The following is a 14,800-nucleotide window of genomic DNA, read 5'->3' as shown; positions in this document are numbered from 1 at the left end:
TACTACATTTGCGAGTCCATCCGCCACACGACCTGTGAGCGGGGCTACTCTGACGAACATGAGTCCGTATGTTAGGAGGTTATATTTGTAAGAGATAATTATTGTATATATGTAGCCGGTAGTGTCGGATAGATATACGAGAACTTGTTGTTCGACCTATCTCTCGGAGAAGGAGAGGTGGTCGATATCACTTCTCTCTGTATGCATATATGTTCATGATGATCTTCTGTTTCCTTCGTTTGCTTACTAGCTAGCTAGCGTGTCTAGTCCTCTCTATACGTATGTATAGTATGTAGCGTCGACCAAGCACGGACATAAGAGAGGAGACTTCTCTCTATTAATTATAGCTAGCTAACACAATATATGAAACACCTAAATTAACCCCCCAAAACCCCCAACCCCCCCCCCTTTCAAAAAAAAACAAAAACCCCAGCCACAGAAATGCTGACGCATGGATGCCTATTGGTCCCGGTTGGTGCCACCAACCAGGACCAAAGGCCCTCCTACCTGGGCTCCGCGCACAGGCCACGTGGAGGCCCATCTGTCCCGGTTCTGGATTGAACCGGGACTAAAGGGACAGGGCATTAGTACCGACCCTTTAGTCCCGGTTCAGGAACCGGGACAAAAGGCCCTTACGAACCGGGACAATAGGCCCTTTTTCTACTAGTGATGATAGATCTTGCGTGTGCGTAGTAAATTTTTTGAAATTACTGCATTCCCCAATAGTGGCATCCGAGCCATTTTCTATGCGTAGATGTTATATGCACCAGTAAAACACAAAGGAGTTGTGGGCGTGAGTATATACATATTGCTTGCTGTTACTAGTTGATTCTTGATTAGGCGGATTTTTAGATGAAGTGGCCCAGACCGACATTACACGTACACTTACGCGAGACTGGTTCTACCGCTGTGCTTCGCACACAGGTGGCTAGTGGGTGTCTGTTTCTCCAACTTTAGTTGAATCAGTTTCAATGAACAGGGTTCTTTCTGAAGATCAAAAAGCAATCACTATACTATGTTGTGGTTTTTGATGCTTAGGTAAGAACGGTTCTTGCTCAGTCCGTAGCAGCCACGTAAAACTTGCAACAACAAAGTAGAGGACGTCTAACTTGTTTTTGTAGGGCATGTTGTGATGTGATATGGTCAAGACATGATGAGATATAAATTGTTGTATGAGATGATCATGTTTTGCTAAAGTTACCAGCAATAGGCAGGAGCCTTATGGTTGTCTCTTTATTGCATAAGATGCCAGCGCCATATAATTGCTTTACTTTATCACTATGCGATAGCAATAGTTGCAAAAGCAATAATTGGCGAGACGACCATGTGATGACACGTTGATAAAGATCAAGATGATGGAGATCATAGTGTCATGCCGGTGACGATGGAGATCATGACGGTACTTTGGAGATGGAGATTAAAGGCACAAGATGATGATGGCCATATCATGTCACATATTTTGATTGCATGGGATGTTTATCTTTTATGTATCTTATTTTGCTCAGTACGATGATAACTTTATAAGATGATCCCTTAATAAAATTTCAAGGTATAAGTGTTCTCCCTGAGTATGCACCATTGCGACAGTTCTTCGGGTCGAGACACCACGCGATGATCGGGCATGATAAGCTCTACGTTCACATACAACGGGTGCAAGCCAGTTTTATATATGCAGATATGGCGTCAGAACACTACAACCGAAAGGTCGAACGTGAATCATATAGTAGATATGACCAACATAGAGATGTTCACCATTGAAAACTACTCCATCTCACGTGATGATCAGACATGGTTTAGTTGATATGGATCACGTGATCACTTAGATGATTAGAGGGATGTCTATCTAAGTGGGTGTTCTTAAGTAATATGATTAATTGAACTTTATTTATCATGACCTTAGTCCTGATAGTTTTTGCATATCTATGTTGTATACACTACAAGAAATACGGTCAATTATGACTCCCCATTTTGGTCGTTATTTCGTCATTGCTTTTGTTTATTGACCTTTTTTGACCAAATTTGGAAGGTCAACAGTGGGACGTCAAGAACAAACAAACGTGACCTTTTTTGGAATTTTTGTCATGGCCGCCCTTGACCAAAATTTTGGTCGCTAAATCTTTGACCAAAATTATGGTCATTACTAATGAGCCTAGGCCACGTAGGATCTGATGTGGCTGAACCAATGTGGCACTGACGTGGCAAAAATGATGACGTGGATGGGATGTAGGATCAATCCAAATCAGTTGTTTTAATGGGCTGAGCCCAATAATTTAGCCCATTTTTACATTTACTTTTGGGCCACAGCCTATTAATGTTAGTTCTTGGGCTCAAGCAATGTGCAGTCCATTTATTCAATCTACCATTAATTGGGCCAGCCCTTTTCTCTACCCAAAAAAATATATTGAATCTTTTTTCTATCAAAAAAACTACATTGGGCCTTGAGACGAGCCAACCCACTCATACAATTTAGTATTTTCGGTCCAGCCAATAACCAACAGTAGCTCAAAAAAAATTCATTGCACAGTTTGGCAGTCAACCAATACAGGAGAATAAAAAGATAATAATAATACAATTCTCCAAGATTTCATTAACTTAGGCCCAACAGTATCATTACACCACAAGTTCATAAGATGCACCAACCAAAATAACATAGCCAGTAGCTTAGTATCAGTACACCATGTTCATAAGATGCACCAACCAAAACACAACCTCATCAAACCACAACCAATCTCTGGTCTATATTGTGGTTCACATGTCCAGTCAAAGAAACTCATGAACCCCAGGTCCCAACAACTCAACATCAAAAGTCCCAAAGCCAACATCAACCACGTCATACTAAACTATTTTACCTTCGAACAGATCCATGAGACGCACAAATCTAGCATCACTTGCTGCAGCCCTAGCATCGGTGGCCTCAACTCTTTGCAGTAACAACTGATACTCTGCGGCGCATGCAGCTTCAGTCTCCTCTGATTTCTTCTTGACCTCAACAAGCTCCTCTCGCATCAACTCAGCGGCTCGCCTCTCCTTCTCAAGCCTGTACTCTAGTTCTTGTACATGAGCATCCAAAGCAGCTGCAGATCTGTTGAACTTCTTCTTGGAGCTCAACTCAAAGCCAACATTTTGAAGGAATGTGCTGGAGGGACATTCTTTAGTGAGAATGTCAGCAACAACAGCAGCAACATTCTTTGGTTCTCCACCTTCTGGTACCCCTTGTTCCATAGCTTTTTCCATGTCAGCCTGACATTTAAAGAAAGATGTATGCACATGTCATTGCAGTTGGTTCTGAATAACTAGGAAACTTTATAAGCAAACTACTCAAGAATCTTGACTAAGTAATAATCCAGTCTCCATGCTACTAATTAACTAGTTATTTGAAAACTTTGAAGAAGGCAAGCAGAATTAATCATCCTTGGGAATCACTTTTTTGCAAGTTATTTATTAAACAGGTAAGCATACACAACAAACCATTGTTGAAATTTAAATTAGGCAACTATGTGCACCTCTGTTTAGCTTAAATGGGAACATGGAGGAGAGAATAATGTAGTACGTTTCAGGAGCACATATGTTGTTTCTTTAGTACAGTATACAGTATCAGAGAAATCCACTTCCACAAGTCCTAAACATTTCATTCAGATCGTATATGAAATGACAGAGTTTCTCCACTCCGAAAGATGGGAAGATAGATGCTTCAGGCAATCACTAGACAAATAATCAAAGAGCATACAACGCTCTCTCTTAATTAACAGTGTTCAACGACAAGCAATACCTGCTGGACTGCAACAAGAACTAAAATTGCCTGAATATTGTCGCATTTCCAGTACCAAAATGAATATGCAATGCAATGAAACAGAGGACTGGGACAAACAAACTATAACAAAACATGAATCATATATGGTACTACTTTGAAAAAATCATCTCTATCAAATCCGTCAAGCAAAGTCATATAATGTAATCAAGTGTAACAAGGATGAGGTAAAGAAGCCTCCTCAACACGAAAAGGAATACTAGAAACTTACTATCGCCTTCTTAACTAGCTCAGAGAAACCAGTCTTCCTGCCATTGTGGCACTCCTTGAATAGATCAAACGCAGTGAACTCTTCACCCTTACAAGCCTCTTTCTGAAATTGTTCACGACACAATGGAACAATAAGAAACAATTGAAAGAATCACTATAGTAGCAAATGATAACATGAGAGATCCTTACCAAAGCATGCACATGGGAAATGTACGGGCGAGAACCAGTTTTCTGATGGAACTTAACTTTGGAACGGTTCTCCTTGTTCGACTGACAGGTTTCCTACCATGGAAAAAGAAACATGAGAATTAATGGGGCAACCATAAAGGATCCTACAGATTGCAATCCAAGTTGCAGTTCAAAAGTGTATGCAGCCATAATAGCATGCAAACAATGTTATCATCATCTCTCCATGCAGCACAACTGATGTTTAGTAAAGAAAGGTAGAGATAAAGACAACATATCTATCTTCAAACATCATGTGTTTTTCTGAGTCTGTTCAATGACCAAGTATGATGACAATCAACGCATTATTATACCAGCTAAATAGCTACCGTATGAACATGGCAAGATAAAACAAGCACAATGGTAAACATAGACACAATGAACTCCTTCACATAGAACTACAGTATGAATACCTTGTGCCTTGGGGTAGACCACATCTTGACCAGCCTTTGCCACTCCGCATCTATCACATTCTTATTAGGAGATTTGACACTCACTAGATTGGCCGGTACATTGTCAAAATGCTTCTTCTTGAGATGGCGGCGCCTATTCTTCTACAATCGATCCTTCAGGTCTGGCCATGTCCCTCACATAACGCTTACAAGTAAGTAGCCTTCTCTCAATTGGATACATCCATCCGTACTGCACCGGGCCTCTAAGAATTGCCTCATCCGGTAAATGAACGGCTAGATGCACCATGACATCAAAGAAAGCTGGAGGAAAAATTTTCTCGAGTTTGCAAAGAATAACTAGGATTTCTTCCTTAAGTCTTTCTAAAACATCTAGCTTCAATGTTTTGCAACACAGCTCTCTATTTTTTTTCCCAAATCAGCGACAGCTTCATATATCTCCTTATCCATGATTCCACGAATACCAACTTGTATAAGTCTTTGGAGGAGGACATAGCAATCATGTGTTTTCTGTGATTGAAGCTTGCATCCATCGGGACTAACACATTTTGCTAAGTTAGCAGCATACCCATCTGGAAATCTAACTTATCTTATAAATTCACAGAATGCAAGCTTCTGTTCTTTTGTCATTGTGTACCATGCTTCTGGCAAACAAACTAGATTTCCATCCTCATCACGGTCGAGGTGTAAATCTGGTCTTATGCCCATGTCTTCCAAATCAAGCCTAGCATTAGCCGTATCCTTTATCTTACCATCAATGTTTAGAAATGTCCCAAGTAGGTTGTCACATATGTTTTTCTCGATGTGCATTACATCAAGATTATGCCTCAGTTTCAAATCTATCCAGTATGGCAGGTCCCACAAACAAACCTTCCGTTTCCAGCATTGACCAGCATCTTTACACTTTCTTTTCTTGTTTTGAGGATGGTTTCCTGGTCTTACATCTTTGACATTCTTCAATTCCAGCAGCAGCTCTTCTGTACTGAATTCCTCTGGCTTGTCACGGTTTTCACTCTTACCATTGAAAGCTTTGCTTCTTCGCCAGCGATGCGCTCGAGGAAGAAAACGACGATGTCCAATATAACATATCTTGTTCCTTATCCTCTGTGAGCAGGGATCTTTGTCACAGTGCAGACACGCATAGTAGCCACTCATGACTCTTCCTGACAGAGTGCTCAATCCTGGATAATCATGGATGCACCATAGGACTGCTGCACGTAGATTAATTTTTTTTTCACTTAAGGCATCATAGGTACTTACACCCTTCCAAAGCTCAAGCAACTCTTCGACTAGAGGCTCCAAGAACAAATCAAAATCCTTCCCTGGAGAATTTGGACCGGGTATAAGTATGGCCATCATGAGGTTGCACTGATCCATACATGCCCATGGTGGCAGGTTATAAGGCATCACCAATACAGGCCACATGCTATAGGAAGCACTCATTTTTCCAAACGGATTAAACCCATCTGTACCAATGCCAATTCTCTGGTTCCGTGCATCTTCAGCAAAATCTCTATGTTTTTTATCAAAGTCTTTCCATGCTTCACTGTCAACTGGATGACTTATTTCATTTTCCACGGGTTTCTTTTTCAGCTTGTGCCATTGTACCTCTTCTGATGACTTCTTCGAACAATACATCCGCTGAAACCTCGGGATCAATGGGAAATGTCTCAATACTTTCATCGGAATCTGTTTTTTCCCATCTGAGTCCTTCCATCTCGATGCACCACATACCGGACATTCGTCATGGTTGGCATATTGTTTTCTGAAAAGGACACAATTATTTGGGCACACATGGATTGAATCATAGCCTAGCCCCAATGCACGGATAAATTTCAGTACTTCATCATAAGATTTAGGAATAGAGCACTTCGGGAATGACTTGGCCAACAACGCGGGTATTGCATTAAATGCAACATTGGAGATCCGATAGAAAGACTTGATGTGGAGTAAATTCACGACAAATGAAAATCTTGAAGTTTCAGACCCTTCGTAAAGTGAGCACTTTGCCTCTTCTATCACTTTTGCAAACTTTGACTGCTGTCTACTCGTGTCCTCCGATCCATACAGATCCTGTATCATGTCATGAATTCTATCATCTTCATATAGATCCTCCTCCTCCAAACGAACATCCTTTTCAGCAACATCTACCACAATATCAGTAGCTCCATCCACATGTTGTGCATCTCCATCAGCTTCAACATTTAATGGTTCTCCATGATGAATCCACCTATCATATGTGCTAAACATCCCATAAATAAGAATATGATCCTCCACTTTCCCTTGAGGTCCGTGTTTACGATTGAGACATTTGTGGCACGGGCAAAGAATTTGAGCATCCTCGGCATAGGTTTCACGAACGAAATTCATGAACTCTTTCACTCCATTGATGTATTCTTCGGAAAATTTCCTAGCTTTTATCCAGCTTCTGTCCATCTGCCAATGAACAAAAAAGGCTACAATTTAGCAATTGAATTGCACAGACCCAAAGTACCTAGCACAAACAAGCAAGGGAAACTACAGCTACCTACAGCAAGGGAAACTACAGCTACATACAGCAAGAAAACTACAGAAACCACATTGTTCTACAGAAGTAAGTTAACTACAGAAAGCACATTGTCCTACAGAAGTACTCCCTCCGTTCTAAATTACTTGTCTTGTATTTGTCTAGATACGGATGTACCTAGACTTATTTTAGTGCTAGATACATCCGTATCTAGACAAATTTAAGACAAATAATTCGGAACAGAGGGAGTATGGGAAAGAACAAGAACAGGTAGATGCAGTTGTTCTGCTTATGCATGGCAGGTAAGCATATTGCAGACTTGAGATGATTTATTAAGTACGACACATGTAAAGGATCTACAGAAACCACATTGCTCTAGCCAGGAGTATTTTTCCCCATAGCAATGATCTGACCAGAGAATTAAAGGAGCTACAAATCCACACAAGTACGCTTGTGTGCTGAGTGGTTTGCTTAAACAGCAGCTTTAGAGCACTAAGCTTTCACTGCAGAACTTAGAACAGCAGATGACGCCGTCCGTTTCCCGCTCTGTACCCCGCAGATGATGCCCTCTGCCGCCGGCCGCTGCCCGCCGCCTGATCGGTGCAGGTGATGGACGGCCACGGCGCCACACTCTCCCCGCGCGGCGCAGGTGATGGTTGGCCGCGGCGCCGCCGGCTGCCCGCCCGGCGCAGGTGATGGCCGGCCGCGGCGCCGCCCGCTGCCCACCCGGCGCAGGTGATGGTGGCCGCAGCGCCGCCCGCCCGGCGCAGGTGATGGTCAGCGCCGCCGATATGTGGACACGATTGGGGATTTTCGTTGCTATGTCACGGACTTGACCTAGTTTTTTTTTGTCGCTGAGAAAAACGGAGCTGGCCCAAGTGATTCCTGCGATTTTACCGTCCAGTTTTGGCCCAAAGGCGGCCCACTTATCACATATACGTCTGGTTAAAACTATCACACCGGCAAGGTAAACACGCGCAGGATGAATAGCAAACTGGTATAAGTGGCACTTTGACAAGTGAAATGTATACGGTTCGCGTCTTGCACAAACCTATTTTTTCACCTTAATTTAATTATAATAGTTGTATGCCTCACAAGTTAGGGTGGGTCCCATAGGCCCACAGGACCTGCTTGCTATCTAGTGGTCGTATGCCACATCTTGATGGGCTAGTTAAAATTGACAACTAGGCACGCCACGTAGACAAAATTGTCAAGTTGTCATCCAGTCGCCCTCATCTATTTCTCTGGTGATTGACAACTAGGCCACGCAGACAAAATAGTTGAGTTATCATCCAGTCACCCTCATCTAGTTTCTGTGATGGTTGACAATTAGGCACGCCACGTAGACAAAATTGCTGAGTTGTCATCCAGTCACCCTTATCTAATTTCTATGATGATGTATTTTGGTCATTACGGAGCTAAAATAAGGTAGTAGGCATCATTCACATCTTTATGCATGACCTTTCTATGCAATCAAATAACGACCTTTTGGACATGAATTGTCATAAGAATATTGGGTTTGGCCCCATCCAGACTCTTCATGACTAATTTAGGAATTTTGGTCATGGATCTATGACTAATTAAACCACCGTCACTATTTTTTGTCATAAACGAGTGTATTTCTTGTAGTGATATCAATAGCTTGCGATGTAGCTCCCGTTTATTTTTTGATATGTTCCTAGAGAAAAATAAGTTGAAAGATGATAGTAGCAATGATGCGGACTGGGTCCGTGATCTGAGGATTATCCTCATTGCTGCACAGAAGAATTATGTCCTTAATGCACTGCTAGGTGACAGACCTATTACAGGAGCAGATGCACACGTTATGAATGTTTGACAAAGCTCGGTATGATGACTACTTAATAGTTTAGTGCACCATGCTTCCCGGCTTAGAACCGGAACTTCAAAAACGTTTTGAACGCCACGGAACATATAATATGTTCTAAGAGTTAAAATTGGTATTTCATACTCATGCCTGTGTCAAGAGGTATGAGACCTCTGACAGTACTTTGCCAACAAGGTGGAGGAGAATAGCTCAACCAGTGAGCATGTGCTCAGACTGTCTGGGTACTACAATTGCTTGAATCAAGTGGGAGTTAATCTTTCAGATAAGATAGTAATTGATAAAGTTCTCTAGTCACTATCACCAAGTTACTAGAACTTAGTGATGAACTATAATATGCAAGGGATGACAGAAGTAATTCCCAAGCTCTTCGCGATGCTGCTGAAATCGGTGACGGTAGAAATCAAGAAATAGCATTAAGTGTTGATGGTTAACAAGACCACTAGTTTCAAGAAAAAGGGCAAAGGGAAAGAAAGAGGAACTTCAAAAAGAAAGGCAAGCAAGTTGCCACTACCGTGAAGAAACCCAAAGCTAGACCTAAGCCTGAAACTGAGTGCTTCTACTGCAAAGGGAATGGTCACTGGAAACGGAACTACCCCAAATATTTGGCGGATAAGAAGGATGACAAAGTGAACAAAACTATATATCATATACATGTTATTGATGTGTACTTTACTAGTGTTCATAGTAACTCCTAGGTATTTGATACCGATTCAGTTGATATGATTAGTAACTCGAAACAGGAGTTACAAAATCAACATAGACTAGTTGAGGGAAAAGTCACGATGTGTGTTGGAAGAGATTCCAAGGTTGATAAGATCACCATTGCACACTCCCTTTACCTTCGGGATTAGTGTTGAACCTAAAATAAATGTTATTTGGTTTTTGCATTGAGCATAATATGATTGGGTCATGTTTATTGAAATACGGTTATTCATTTAAGTTAAAGAATAATTGTTATTCTGTTTACCTTATGTGGTCATACACCCAAGGTGAATGGTTTATAGACTCTGGATCATAGTGATACACATATTCATAATATTGATGCCAAAAGATGCAAGGTTGATAATGATAGTGCAACTTATATATGGCACTGCCGTTTAGGTCATATTGGTGTAAAGCGCATGAAAAAGCTCCATGCTGATGGACTTTCGGAATCACTTGATTATGAATACTTGATGCTTGCGAACCATGCCTCATGGTCAAGATGACTAAGACTCCGTTCTCCGGAACAATGGAGCGAGCAACTGACTTATTGGAAATAATACATACTGATGTATGCGATCCGATAAGTGTTGAGGCTCGCGGCGGGTATCGTTATTTTCTGACCTTCACAGATGATTTCAGAAGATATGGGTATATCTACTTAACGAAACATAAGTCTGAAACATTTGAAAAGTTCAAAGAATTTCAGAGTGAAGTGGAAAATCATCGTAACAAGAAAATAAAGTTTCTATGATCTGATCGCGGAGGCGAATACTTGAGTTACGAGTTTGGTCTTCATTGGAAACAATGTGGAATAGTTTCACAACTCACTCCACTTGGAACACCACAACATAATGGTGTGTCTGAATGTTGTAATTGTACTTTATTGGATATGGTGCGATCTATGATGTCTCTTACCGATTTACCACTATCGTTTTGGGGTCATGCATTAGAGACAACTGCATTCACGTTAAATAGGGCACCATCTAAATCTGTTGAGATGACACCGTATGAACTATGGTTTGGAAAGAAACCAAAGATGCCGTTTCTTAAAGTTTGGGGTTGCGATGCTTATGTGAAAAAGTTTCAAATTGATATGCTCAAACCCAAATCGGAGTAGTGCATCTTCATAGGATACCCAAAAAGAAACTGTTGGGTACACACCTTCTATAACAGATCCGAAGGCAAGATATTTTGTTGCTAAGAATGGATCCTTTCTAGAGAAGGAGTTTCTCTCGAAAGAAGTGTGTGGGAGAAAAATAGAACTTGATGAGGTAATTGTACATTCTCCCGAATTGGAAAGTAGTTCATCACAGAAATCAGTTCCAGTGATTCCTACACCAATTAGTGAGGAAGCTAATGATGATGATCATGAAACTTTAGATCAAGTTACTACCGAACCTCATAGGTCATAGTACGGTCCACACCAGAGTGGTACGGTAATCCTGTTCTGGAAATCATGTTACTGGACCATGACGAACCTACGAACTATGAGGAAGCCATGATGAGCCCAGATTCCACAAAATGGCTTGAGGCCATGAAATCTGAGATGGGATCCATGTATGAGAACAAAGTATGGACTTTGATTGACTTGCCCGATGGTCGGTGAGTCATTGAGAATAAATGGATCTTCAAGAGGAAGACAGACACGGATAGTAGTATTACTATCTACAAAGCTCAAATTGTCGCAAAGTGTTTTCGAGAAATTCAAGATGTTAACTACGATGAGATTTTCTCACTCGTATCGATGCTTAAAAGTCTGTCTGAATCATGTTAGCAGTTGCCCCATTTTATGAAATTTGGCAAATGGATGTCAAAACTACATTCCTTAATGGATTTCTTAAAGAAGAGTGGTATATGATGCAAACAGAAGGTTTTGTCGATCCTAAATGTGCTAACAAAGTGAGGAAGCTCCAGTGATCCATCTATGGACTGGTGCAAGCATCTCAAAGTTGGAATATATGCTTTGGTAATGTGATCAAAGCATATGGTTTTATATAGACTTGAAGTGAAGCCTGTATTTACAAGAAAGGGAGTGGAAGCACTACAACATTTCTGATAAGTATATGTAAATGACATATTGTTTATCGGAAATAATGTAGAATTTTCTGGAAAGCATAAAGGAGTGTTTGAAAGGAGTTTTTCAAAGAAAGACGTTGGTGAAGCTACTTACATATTGAGCATCAAGATCTATAGAGATAGATCAAGACGCTTGATATATTTTCAATGAGTACATACCTTGACAAGATTTTGAAGTAGTTCAAAATAGAACAGTCAAAGAAGGTGTTCTTGCCTGTGTAGCAAGGTGTGAAGTTGAGTAAAGACTCAAAACCCTACCACGGTAGAAAATAGAAAGAGAATGAAAAGTCATTCCCTATGCCTTAGTCATAGGTTCTATAAAGTATGCTATGCTGTGTACCAGACCTATTGTGTACCTCACCATAAGTTTGGCAAGACGGTACAATAGTGATCCAGGAGTGGATCATTGGACAACTGTCAAAAATATCCTTAGTGCAATAAGGAAATGTTTCTCGGTTATGGAGGTGACGAAGAGTTCGTCGTAAAGAGTTACGTCGATGCAAGCTTCGACACCGATCTGGATGACTCTAAGTCTTGATCTAGATACATATTGAAAGTAGGAGCAATTAGCTAGAGTAGCTCCATGCAAAGCATTGTAGACATAGAGAATTTGCAAAATACATACGGCTCTGAATGTGGAAGACCCGTTGACTAAATTTCTCTCACAAGCAAAACATGATCACTCTTTGGGTGTTAATCACATGCCGATGTGAACTAGATTATTGAATCTAGTAAACCCTTTGGGTGTTAGTCACATGGAGATGTGAACTAATCACATGAAGATGTGAACTATTGGTGTTAAATCACATGACGATGTGAACTAGATTATTGACTCTAGTGCAAGTGAGAGACAGAAGGAAATATGCCCTAGATGCAATCATAGAGTTGTTATTTATATTTCCTTATATCATGATATATGTTTATTATTCATGCTATAATTGTATTAACCGGAACATAGTACATGTGTGAATAAATAGACAAATAGAGTGTCCCTAGTATGCCTTTACTTGACTAGCTCGTTAATCATAGATGGTTAAGTTTCCTAGCCATGGACATGTGTTGTCATTTGATGAACGGGATCACATCATTAGAGAATGATGTGACAAGACCCATCCGTTAGCTTAGCATAGTGATCGTTCAGTTTTATTGCTACTGCTTTCTTCATGACTTATACATGTTCCTCTGACTACGAGATTACGCAACTCCCGAATGCCCGAGGAACACCTTGTGTGCTATCAAATGTCACAACGTAACTGCGTGATTATAAAGATGCTCTACAGGTGTCTCCGATGGTGTTTGTTGAGTTGGCCTAGATCGAGATTAGGATTTGTCACTCCGTCTATCAGAGAGGTATCTCTGGGCCCTCTCGGTAATGTACATCACTATGAGCCTTGCAAGCAATGTGACTAATGAGTTAGATGCAGATGATGCATTACGGAATGAGTAAAGAGACTTGCTGGTAACGAGATTGAACTAGGTATGATAATACCGACGATTGAATCTTGGGCAAGTAACATACCGATGATAAAGGGAACAATGTATGTTGTTATGCGGTTTGACCGATAAAGATCTTCGTAGAATATGTAGGAGCCAATATGAGCATCCAGGTTCCTCTATTGGTTATTGGCCGGAGATGTGTCTCGGTCATGTCTACATAGTTTTCGAACCCATAGGGTCCGCACGCTTAACGTTCGATGACGATTTGTATTATAAGTTATGTGATTTGATGTACCGAAGGTTGTTCGGAGTCCCAGATCAGATCATGGACAGGACGAGGAGTCTCAAAGTGGTCGAGACGTAAAGATCAATATATTGGAAGGCTATATTCGGACATCGGAAAGGTTCCGAGTGATTCGGGTATTTTTCGGAGTACCGAAGAGTTACGGGAATTCGCTGGGGAAGTAATGGGCCTTAATGGGCCATACGGGAAAGGAGAGAAGGGCCTCAAGGGGCGGCTGCGCACCCCCCATGGGCTGGTCCAAATTGGACTAGGGAGAGGGCGGCTGTCGGTGTCAAAACCGGCGGATCTCGGGTAGGGGGTCCCGAACTGTGCGTCTAAGGCGGATGGTAATAGGAGGCGGGGGACACAATGTTTACCCAGGTTCGGGCCCTCTCGATGGAGGTAATACCCTACTTCCTGCTTGATTGATCTTGATGATATGAGTATTACAAGAGTTGATCTACCACGAGATCGTAGAGGCTAAACCCTAGAGGCTAGCCTATGATTATGATTGTTGTTGTCCTACGGACTAAACCCTCCAGTTTATATAGACACCGGAGGGGGCTAGGGTTACACAGAGTCGGTTACAAGGGAGTAGATCTACATATCCGAATTGCCAAGCTTTCCTTCCACGCAAACGAGAGTCCCACCCGGACACGGGACGAAGTCTTCAATCTTGTATCTTCATAGTCCAACAGTTCGGCCAAAGGACATAGTCCGGCTGTCCGAAGACCCCCTAATCCAGGACTCCCACAGTAGCCCCTGAACCAGGCTTCAATGACGATGAGTCCGGCACACAGATTGTCTTCGGCATTGCAAGGAGGGTTCCTCCTCCGAATACTCCATAGAAGATTTTGAACACAAGGATAGTGTCCACCTATGCAAAACAAATTCCACATACCATCATAGAGAGTATAATATTTCCACAAATCTAATCTACTGACAACTTTTCATAACATGACATCACGCCATGGCCCGGTCATTATTCGAACCATTTTTCTCAACCAGCCACTACACACATCACGAGGCGGTTTTCTTGGCAGGTCTTGTCGAAGCAGAGATTGTGTCCCCTTACACTACTAGGAAAAGGCCTACTAATGGCGCACCAGTTTTGCCTACTAATGGCGCATCACTGGTGCGCCATTACTAGCACGCCACTAGTAATTTTTACTAATGGCGCACCACTGGTGCGCCATTAGTATCTGGTATACTAATGGCGCACCACTAAGTGCGCCATTAGTATATAACACCATGCGCCATTAGTGTGCCTCCCAGGGGCCATATTTAACCATGT

General features: G+C 41.6%; 2 protein-coding genes across 2 annotated transcripts; both read right to left on the bottom strand.

The window, feature by feature from the left end:
• Window positions 1-2,567: 2,567 nt before the first annotated feature.
• Window positions 2,568-5,215, bottom strand: LOC125517545 (uncharacterized). The gene is made up of 4 exons (XM_048682746.2): window positions 4,657-5,215; window positions 4,208-4,300; window positions 4,020-4,121; window positions 2,568-3,240 (listed from the first exon to the last, which is right to left on the bottom strand). Exons 1-4 carry the CDS (start codon window positions 4,678-4,680, stop codon window positions 2,836-2,838), a joined length of 624 nt encoding a protein of 207 aa, XP_048538703.2. The 5' UTR covers window positions 4,681-5,215; the 3' UTR covers window positions 2,568-2,835.
• An 18-nt stretch (window positions 5,216-5,233) lies between these two features.
• Window positions 5,234-7,245, bottom strand: LOC147963612 (uncharacterized). Its single transcript, XM_087531103.1, has one exon. The coding sequence runs from the start codon at window positions 7,087-7,089 to the stop codon at window positions 5,239-5,241; it is 1,851 nt and encodes a 616-aa protein (XP_087387229.1). The 5' UTR covers window positions 7,090-7,245; the 3' UTR covers window positions 5,234-5,238.
• Between the last annotated feature and the right edge of the window lie 7,555 nt (window positions 7,246-14,800).

The sequence above is a fragment of the Triticum urartu genome, chromosome 6A, assembly GCF_056163025.1.
Source record: "Triticum urartu cultivar PI428250 chromosome 6A, HENAU_Tu73, whole genome shotgun sequence".
Taxonomy (NCBI): Eukaryota; Viridiplantae; Streptophyta; class Magnoliopsida; order Poales; family Poaceae; genus Triticum; species Triticum urartu.
Note: the sequence above shows the minus strand (reverse complement) of the source record. Positions and strands in the feature narration are given on the sequence as shown.